Genomic DNA, 10324 nt, shown 5'->3' on the forward strand with positions numbered 1-10324 from the left:
TCAAGCCTGTGTTGTCCACGGGTAGCTGCAGTTTAAAGTCCTGCCCCGCCGCTTGTTAGCTCCAGGATTCTGATAAGTGTCTCTGCTGCTCGCTGCTTCCTCACTGGCTGTGAAGGGGTCATAGCCTCTACTCCCAGGGCCGAGTGGGGTTCAGGTAAGATAACCCACGTGAACATCTCTACCACAATCCTCCACACTTAGCGGGTACTCAATCCATGTTCCTTTTCCCCTTCCGCTTCTCTTTCAGGTAGGTATGTGTGTATTTAATTGCTATCACTAAGGTTTCTCTCCAACTATTTCTGTGGATTCCTTACAGCATAACACAACACCAGGTGATCAATTCCTAGACAACTGATTTTCATCTTTGAATTCTAAAACACCTGGGCATAACTGTCAAGATTCCTCCACCCAAACAAATTACCTTTCACAAATAATCAATTATTTTTCCATTTCTATTTATTCATTAACCATTTACTTAAACATCTGTCCACTACGTGGTGGACAAGGTACTGCACATTGTAACTTTCCGTATTCTAAGGTACCTAAGTATATCTCAATGAGTCAGATGATTACCAGTTTGAAAAGATACAGTGAAATGTACAAAAATATTACAGCAAACTTTAAAAAGCTAACACTTTTAAGGATTTCAATGATCTACTGAGATTCTTATTTCAAAACAGATGACATTAAAGAAGCAAACCTTAAATCTTGATCAAAATAAATGTTCTATCATATACAGTAAAGGCTCCAGAAGCAATCAATAATTTGCAAAGATCTCCTGTCAAGCCTCATTCCGTGAAATCAAGGAGCAATTTTAAGGAGGTTTCCTGGCACATAAAACTTGAGTATTCTGGTCTGATCAGATATAAGTTGATTACAATCCCTGTTCAGTTACAGTTATTTAACACTGTCCCATCCACTTCTGTTTGAGTCCCTTGTTCTTTTAAAGATCAGACATGAATGAGAGGGCAGATTTACTACTGCTTAAAAGCTCCCTGTAATTAGCAATCCTGCTGTTCAGCTTCAGTAACCAAATGACCCAGTGGAATTAGGAGATATCAGAGACACTGGTTTGCAGAGATTTTCTATTGACGCCAAGCAGCAGATGTGCCTTCTCAACATCTTTTTGGGAATGAGGCAGGGGTGTGTGTTTTAAAATACAACTTATTACAGTCCAAGGAAGACTGCCTTAAAAAAAAAATAATTAAGGCTGGGCACAGTGGCTCACACCCATAATCCCAGCACTTTGGGAGGCCAAGGCAGGTGGATCACTTGAGGTCAGGAGTTAAGAGACCAGGCTGGCCAACATGGCAAAACCTTGTCTCTGTTAAAAATACAAAAATTAGCCAGGTGTGGTGGGGGGCACCTGTAATCCCAGCTATTTGGGAGGCTGAGGCACAATAATCACTTGAACCCGAGAGGCAGAGGTTGCAGTGAGCTGAGATTGCGCCACTGCACTCCTCTCCGGCCTGGGTGACAGAGCGAGACTCTGTCTCAAAAAATAAAATAAGCAGCCATAAAAAACGATGTGTTCGTGTCCTTTGTAGGGACACGGATGAACCTGGAAACCATCATTCTCAGCAAGCTGACACAAGAACAGAAAATCAAACACTGCATGTTCTCACTCATAGGCAGGTGTTGAACAATGAGAACGCATGGACACAGGGAGGGGAGCATCATACACTGAGGTCTGTGGGGGGGACTAGGGTAGTGACAGTGGTGGGTAGGGAGTTGGGGAGGGATAATATGGGGAGAAATGCCAGATATAGGTGATGGCGAGACACATTGCCATGTATGTACTTATGCAACAATCCTGAATGTTCTTCACATGTACCCCAGAACCAAAAATGCAATTATATATATATATATATAAATAAAATGAATTAAAAAAGACTTTTACCATATTTTCCTAAAATGAAAAAAATGATTAAAACATTGTCTATGTAAATAGCCTTTCCTTAATGTTAAATTGTTCACAAAAATAAAGGCATTCTAACTGAAATAGCCTTTTGGGATGGACGGGTTAGATTTGTTCTATTCTCACATAAATACCTTTATTTACAAAAAATACCTTTAGAAGCACAAAATAAAAACCAACCATTGCAATACAAACTCAGATTTAAATAAATTCAAATAATCTCTTGTTTAAAAAATGGATACATAGTGAGGGCCTGTCCCTACCTGTTAGTCCCCTAAAAGAGGAAAAAAACGAATAGACAATAATGATGAAAAAGTAAGAAAATCCAAAGGATAGAAACTTGGCAGAAAATAGTAAAGATCACAGAGATGGAGGCACCATCAAAATGCTTTTGGTTAATGTCACAAGGCTTTAAAATACTAAAAAACAACAGAATAATTTTGAAAGTCAAGACATTTGTAGACATACTGATGGCTCAGGAAAAAAATTTTTTTATTTTAACAGAATGTGACACTAAAAGTGGTTGTTACTGGCACTGGATTCTATTACAATGTGCACGTGTGTGTGTGTGTGTTAGGTGTTTTATATTAATATTAATGCAAGTTAAACAAAATGTCAAGCTCTAAGTTTTATGTGGGCCAATTTCCATTAAGAAAATTAATTACCACATAAGGCAATGTTCTGACAACATGATTAAAGAATGAAAAGAAGTAACATCGTAAAATACTAAGAGAACTTTATGTTAAGGGGAAAGCAAACTAATCCTCAGAAAATAAACTAAGTCATGCTGAAGTTCTCAAAATTCAGTAATCAGAACAAACTCAACATCATGTAGCCCAATAATTACACCGAGATAATGGTCCACCATCTAGCACAGGGGCTGACACACTATAAAATGCCAGAGAGCTTTAATAAATATCTTTGGCTATGTGGGTCATATAGTCTGTTTCATTTCTTCAACTCTGCTGCTGAAGTGCAAAAGTGGCAACAGACGATATGTGAACAAATGAGTCTTGCTGTGTTCCAATAAAACTTTGTTACTTTCTTTCAAATATTTCAGATCTGTGGTTGGTTGAATCCACAGATGTGGACCTGATAAGCCGACTGTATTTCAACTCTTCATTTGTGAAGTGGCAATTGTATCCACTCCTTCCTTCTGATAAAAAACACCACAGATACAAAGCCAAACTAATGTATGTGGTTTAGAGATAAGACAACAAAATCATAACTATCCAGAACCCTCGAAAGAACAGCTTATTCCAGATAAACGAATGGGTGTTTACTTTTTAGACCTGCTAGAACATTTCAAGTGCATCGTAACTTCTGAGGGATGGGTAGGTTTGAAAGTCAATGCGAAAAGTCTTAAATATCTGAACTAGCCTTTAACACAGTATAATTAAAATTACACTTGACAGTTTCTCTAGAAGCTCATAAAACAGAACTGTGTAACAGTAAGGAGCACTAACGGGAGGGCAAAAGGAAAGCCTGTGTGGGTATTTGCCTCACATCCTATTATTCCATTAGGATCACAGGCCTTGGAGAGTGCAGGCGGGTAGAACCCTAGTGCAGCCACAGGACGGAAGGGCAGACATCATTTTGCTTTAATACTAAACTGCTATAACTGCTTCATACTTGTTAAAAGATGTGTTACTTGGCTGCACGTGGTGGCTCACGCCTGTAATCCCAGCGCTCTGGGAGACCAAGGCAGTGGGATCACTTGAGCCCGGGAGTTTGAGACTAGCTTGGCCAACACAGTGAGACCCCATTTCTTTTTAAAAAATTATTGTATATTTTATAATTAAAAAATTTAAAAAGACAAAAAAAGTGTTACTTAAGGAGAAACCAATGAAGTTCTGAATAACAGATTAGGTCTACAATTAAATCTCCGTTTGATGTAATTCCAATTGACCATTCTAAACATTTAAATCAGTTCCCGAAGTTAAAGTTCTCCTTTGCTTTAAACAGAATATCCTGAATATAGGGACCCATCTTTAATGTGTCAGGTCCATGTCACCATTATTGGTTACTAATGACTGATCACGATGCGGCGCTGTGGCAGTGAAGCTCTCGGTGCTTACTGAAGTGACTAAGGATATGTGTCTACACTACATGAGCCCAGGTTTTTCAGCAGCTCTACTTTTAATATTCAAAGTTTCCCGTGTTAATCCAGCAAAGCATACATTTAAAATCTTTAATTTAAAATACTGTGGGAAGTGTATACCCTAGGTCGTACCAAGGCTACCAGGAAGCCCTGTGCTGTTTTCTGTGTAGCAATAACTCACTCCTATGTAGGTGTCCTTTTACTGGACACGGGTCACTGTCTCAGTTGTGGAGGGACATGGAGAAGCAGGTTAGCGAGAGGGCGGTGATGTTAACTTATCCCAATGTCGCCTATTCTTTCACTGCCTGAAGAATGAATCCCTGAGGCTATTAAGGAACACGTTACCAATCTAGAAACAAGTCATCTGGAGCGAGGAATTCTGTTACCTGAATCAAGGAGAAACACACGATCCAATGCACCAACTTTCCACCTCCATTAATCATTCCTTTTCTAGGTTTCAACTTTGTTTTACCAAAAGAAGGAATGGCACTCCCGTTTTCTCCTGTGGTTGCAGCGTGTTATCCCGAGTGCCGGAGATGTGTCCTGCAGACCTGACGGTGGTGCATGCAGCCTGTACGTATGTGTGTAGCCCGACAGCAGCAGCCTGGGCGGCTCCCCTCACCTCTCTGTTTGGAAGGCTCCTCCTCCTCCGTCGGCTCTGATGGGTCGTAATAGTCGCTACCGTAAGTGAACCCCACGGCATTGTAGCTCCCATCCTCTGCCAGCGCTTCACTCAACCTCTTGTATTCTTCCTCTTGAATAAAAATGAGAGTCTTATCAACAGAAATAGAAAATTACTGAGAAAAGCTTCACATATTTCTAAGGTTGTAGCTATCAGTAAAGCATACAACATACTTTTTTCAACCTCCTTTTGAGGTAAAATATTTTCAAAACTTCACGCTTATATCTATCAATATGTACTTCTGTCAGTACATGTTTACCCACAGATAGCTGAATACACGTCTTTTGTGGAAAATTTCTTCCTGCTGAGAAAATTTTGGGATTAAGAACTGTATTAAAGATTGTTATGGCAAAGACAAGAACATCAATTTTATTTATACGATACTGTTAAAGAAGAACAGTTAAAGAGTTTGGTTTTTGTTTTTTTCAAATCCCAGTCTGCCCTCAAAAGCTGGGAAAATTCTTTGTGGCTCTATATATAAACTATCCTGAGGTCCTCTCAGAACGCAAAGACTCCTGTTTTTCCAATCCACTGGGTACTGTCAAGATAATATCAGAAAGAGTGAGTATAAAAAAATGAATGGGAGTAAATTTTTAAATACTTAAAAATTTTAAAAAGTTTGTTGCTTAAGTAAGTTTGTCTTGAGCAGTACCTTGCCTTGCCTCCTCCTCAAGCAAGTCCGTATGCAAGGCTAAATACCTCTCTTCATCACACAGGGCCTCTATTCGCGCCTCCTCTTCAGACAGCTGGTAATCTCTGTTCCATGTGGAATACTCAGCATCGTACTCAGAAAGGTCATGCAGGTGACCACGTCCATCATATCTGTAATGTGAACAAGCTGGTCAATAAAAGGAAGTTAACGTCTAGACTGGTGTGTGTGTGTGATGTTTTATATATATACACACACATACTTACCAATTAAAATAAAATAGAAATATTAAAACAAGTATAAAAACTCTCCCCAGATTTATATTTAATTTGGATAGTCATATCTCACCTACTTTTAAACTCAAGTTATCTTAACAAAGTCTAAAAAATTCCTTTCCACAGTAAGATAAAATTTATAACTAAAGGCAAACAATCCATTATTAGCAAAAATGGTATCCACTTCACTGGCAGTTCTTACCATTATGGTTTGGTCAACCATTCAATGCCACTTGCAAAAAATTATTATTTTTTTCTGAAAAGTTAAATATCATAGCTTACATTCACACAAACCAAATACATAAATACCTATCCGTAAGAACCAAACGGTCGAAATTTCCTCGCTTCTCTCTGCTAGTCCCGAACTCTCAGGAGAGATCTTCACCAAAGAAACTTGCGTCCATGGGAGGTAAAATCTTGGCTAGGCTCGCCCCCTAGCCACTTGGCTGAGGAAATAAGTGCTGGGTTACGTGATAGAGAGACACACATACATCGGAACAGTGACAAATACATGCAGTTTAAGGAGGTTCACTGGGAACAGCAACACTATTAGAAGATACGGTATTAATATTTCCTTCCGAACTTTATACCCGCAGGAAATAACATACATGAAGACACATCCATGTTCTCTTGCACAGACCAATCAGTAGTTTAGCCAAATAAATACTGGGAGCACTTTCTGCTACGCTTTTCACATAAAGGACTCGATGAGGATGCCGGCAACGTGTAACTGTCAGATCATGAGTGAGTCGATGAATTTTACTTAAAACACTCAGATTTAGGATTTCAAAAACAAATGCAGAGAAACAAACAAAGGTCTGCTTAATTTTTAAATGCTGACTTTTGTAATGGGAACCAAAAATATTAATGTCGACCAAAAAAAGACATTTGCAGGAAAAAGGCCAAAAATTCCAGGGTAGTCAAGTTACTGCATCTTATTAAATATCAAAATTATTTGACTTAGATGTAAACCTCCTTAACTTACAAATGTAGATTATCATTTAAAATGTTACACATGTACATGTGCAGCGTTTGCTCCCCACCAGTTTTGGAAGACCTAACTCAAATCATGTACAGAATGATAGGAAAACTGTACAAAGAGCTCAGGCTTCATCGTTTACCAACCTTTAATGATAAATACCACAAGTGACACTTTGGAAAAGCAAGCCTGGTAACTCAGGCGACACATTCAATATAAACCAAGGTGTGAAGGCACAGCACGCCTGAGCAGAGGACAGAGCCATCAGATCCAGACATGATCTGATTCCACAGCCCTCCCTTTACCAGTTCTTGTTTTCTAGCTCTAACTCCAAGTGGAAACGTCAAGGATGGGAAAAGGCCTATTTGGTCATTAATGTGTCCATTCTGGCCAGCTCAGAGTCATCCCTACAGTCATGTTCCAGGGCTTTGCAGAATCCAGTTTTAATGGTCTCAAACGATGGGCTGTCTTCACGTGGAGAGACTATTCCACAGTTTAATGGTTGGTCATGGTTAGCTTTTCGGTCCGGGCCCCAGAAGTAGCCGAACAGGTAAAAAAGAAAAAAACCACCCCACAACCACCTCAAAACCCAGAGAGGCGGGGAAGGGGGACTGAAAAAATGGAAGGAAAGAGGGGAGCAAAGCACCTACATCATGTAATGTCATCCTTTTCAAATCAAACGCCTTTAGAAATCCCTAATCCCAGGCCCCAGCTGCCCATGATCGCTAGACACCCTCCAGAGTGATGACCTGAAGTAGGTTTGATTTGAAAAGAAACAACACATCTGTATCCCAGCTCCACCCTTCAGTTTTAAGAGACAGTGAAACCAGCCCTAAGAACACTCTCTCTTCCAAGAGCAAGGCCAGGGTCCGCACGAAGTCCACTGGCCGCAAACTGGTGGGCAACTTCGCTCACTACCTCAATCTGTCACACTCGTCGGATTATCACCGGGGAGGGGGCCGCTCCGGGGAGTCACACGTCAAGCCGGCAAAGTACGGCGCTCCACTGAGGGCGCTGGGGACATAACCGGTTAAGGCTAACTCACAGGGTCCAGCTTCTAACTACCGGCTGAGTGTGCGGCGGTTCGGAAGAATAAGGCACGCCTCCCAGGCTGCCCTCCTAGTACACCGGGCAGTGGGAACGCGGCGGGGAGAAAAGCAGCGCGCGACCCCATGACATCTCCGGGCGGCAGGCCCAGGGGCGCTCAGAAAGAAACCCCGGACACTGGCAGCCTCCACCGCGCGGAATCGCCAACTCCAGCCCAGCGACAGGGGTGAGGGGTCGAGAGGGGCTGCGGGAGCAGAGACGGTCCCTCCGGCGACGGACGCGGCGCGCAACTCCAGCCAGTGACTTAGGGCAGGTTTCACCGTCCCCTTCCCCCCGGAACACCAGAAAGAGGCGGGGACAGGAGGAGGGGTGTCCCCCAGTTCCCCACTGGCTCCAGAAAACCCTCTGCAGTCCTTGCCATCAAGTCAACATCAGACGAAATCAAGCGGGTGAGGGAAGGGGAGCATCGACGGGTGGGGGGAGGAACCGACCTGTCGATGAGGATCTTGTGGTCCCCCATCCAGGGGATGAGGTGCTGTCCCTGTTCCTGAGCCAGGGCCCGCTCGTCGTCCCGGAACAGCTTGCAGGCATAGCCGAAAACCAAGAGCTCCACTCGGCTCCCCCCACCGCCGGCACCGCCAGGCCCGGCCTCCTCCTTCGCTCCGCTTTTCCTCTCAGGTTTGGCGCGGCCCCCGCCCGCGCCGTACATGACAGCTTCCCCGGCGTCCAGGCTTGTCCTCTTCTGTGCCGCGCGACGTCCCTGATAACCTCCACTTGGCCTACTCCTTCAGTCAAAGGCGCCGCACCGCGGACCCAACCTCAACACTGCCGCCATAGCAGGCCACAAAATGGTGGAGACGCAGCTTCCGGCAGGAGGGCCCGCACTTCCGGCTGGACGACCGGCAGATTCGCGATGACTCGGAGATGTTTTAGCCGCTAGAAAATATTTTGGCTTCAATTGTTGCACTAAGATGCGCCGCCCCAATAGAAGCTGCTGTATTCAGTGGAAAGTGCAATTTTAATGTCCGTTTTCTAGGACAGCCGTCAGGAATGTGACGAAAGCGCGGCGTGGGATCGAGCGCCGGCTTCCGCTGCGGCCAGTCAGGAGGCGACGGAGTCGAAGGGAGGGGCCCGGCGCGCTCTGGCCTTGGGCGCGTGCTCGTGGGTGGATGTCGCCTGCAGCGCGTGCGGACGCCTCGGGCCCACCCCGGGCCGCCGCGCCGCTCGCTGTGTCCAAGTCGCTGGGGCCGGTCGTGCTCTGCCCAGGGTGGCGATGCGCTTTTTCCGTTGCCCCGTTTCCTTCTCCATCCCTGGGGGGACTTGGCCGTCGACCTGTCCCCCGTTGAGGGTTTCCGAGGCAGCAGAGGCCCCCGCGCCGTCAATCACCCGCCGGTGGCGGGATTTCGGGGATCTGGGACCTGTGTCCAGGGGAGGTGGTCTGGAGGTGCAGGGGGACCCAGGTCTGGAGACTGGCCGCCCGAATGCAGTGCGATTTTGCTTGGTGTCTTTCCTCCTGGGCCGCAGTTTTCCCCTAGGTGGTTGCATTAAGGATCTTTCGGTCCCTTTTAGTTCAGTAATTTGAAGTCAGACAGTCAAAGGGGCTGGAGTGCAAAATCGTAGGCTTTGGAATCGGATACCGCCGTGTTTGCCCTTGACTGGAAAACGATGACAGTCTCCTTTCTGGGCCTCAGATCCCCTGTCCGCAAAAGTTGCGTCTTTCTACCACTGATGTTGAAATGAGATGTCTGTGAACTGACTTTTGGAAATTAAGAAACAGGCAGCTCCCACCAAACATCTTTTGTTCTGGTTTCCCCTGACTGGGTCATGCTTCTGTCTTCATTTGTCAGGCTCCTCACGCAAGTTTAACTCGGTCATCCGTTTCTTAACCTGGCCTTACGTGTCTACGTTGTCTGGAGCTTCCGCTCACTGGTGGCTGGCTTGTGTCTGCCGATTTGTCTTCGTGCCACTCATCACCACCTTAGGTTACATCCGATGTTCACTATCCCACTAGAATTAGCTTTAAGAGATCAGGGACATTGTTGGGGTCACCTTAGCGTCTTCAGTACTTAGAACGGTGCTTAGCACACTGTGTGCCAAATACTGGTTCACAGCTGTAGAAGGAGCTGGGACAGCAGCCAAACGTGCGTGGCCAGGCCGTCGTCTTCCAATCTGACTCTACGAGGCTGCTCTGCTGCTGCAGAGGAAGATGTACACGTCGTGGTTACTTGGTAAAAACACGGTTGGTCGCTCGCAGGCATATATACGAGTCTGTTGGGGTGCTGGGCTCCCTTCAAGCTTTCCCTCGGGTTCAGGTGTCGGGTGCTAAAGCAAATGAGAAAGAGGGCATTAGCTTGAGATCAACTCTAACACCAGCACCTATGCAAGCAAACCAAAACCCAATCAAGTAATTTCTCTGCTTCCATGCTGGGTCGATAAAAGCTTGCTGCTCATGTTGCAGAGTGGAACGCTCTGAACCTCTTCTGTTTCTGCATGCTGCCTGATTCATGAATTGTCTTTGCTCAAATAAACTTGAATTTGTTTTGTGTAAAGTTTTTTTTATTAACAGTTCTGGTGTGAGAAATGGGATCTGAAGGCCCCCCATCCCCTCAGTGGTGACCCCTGGGAACAGTGAGTAGGCAGGGGATCTGAAGGCCCCCCATCCCCTCAGTGGTG

At 44.8% G+C, this 10324-nt stretch overlaps 1 protein-coding gene across 1 annotated transcript in view; it reads right to left on the reverse strand.

The window, feature by feature from the left end:
- The window catches only part of SFSWAP (splicing factor SWAP), a 97848-nt gene extending 89356 nt beyond the window's left edge, over positions 1–8492 (reverse strand). The window contains 3 exon segments of the mRNA XM_064379541.1: positions 4642–4773; positions 5354–5523; positions 8143–8492. Of these exon segments, the coding sequence (XP_064235611.1) occupies positions 4642–4773; positions 5354–5523; positions 8143–8360 (520 nt within the window). The 5' untranslated portion in view covers positions 8361–8492.
- Positions 8493–10324: the final 1832 nt, after the last annotated feature.

Source organism: Aotus nancymaae, unplaced genomic scaffold (assembly GCF_030222135.1).
Source record: "Aotus nancymaae isolate 86718 unplaced genomic scaffold, 86718_ANA_hifiasm-v0.15.2.pri h1tg000021l, whole genome shotgun sequence".
Classification (NCBI taxonomy): domain Eukaryota; kingdom Metazoa; phylum Chordata; class Mammalia; order Primates; family Aotidae; genus Aotus; species Aotus nancymaae.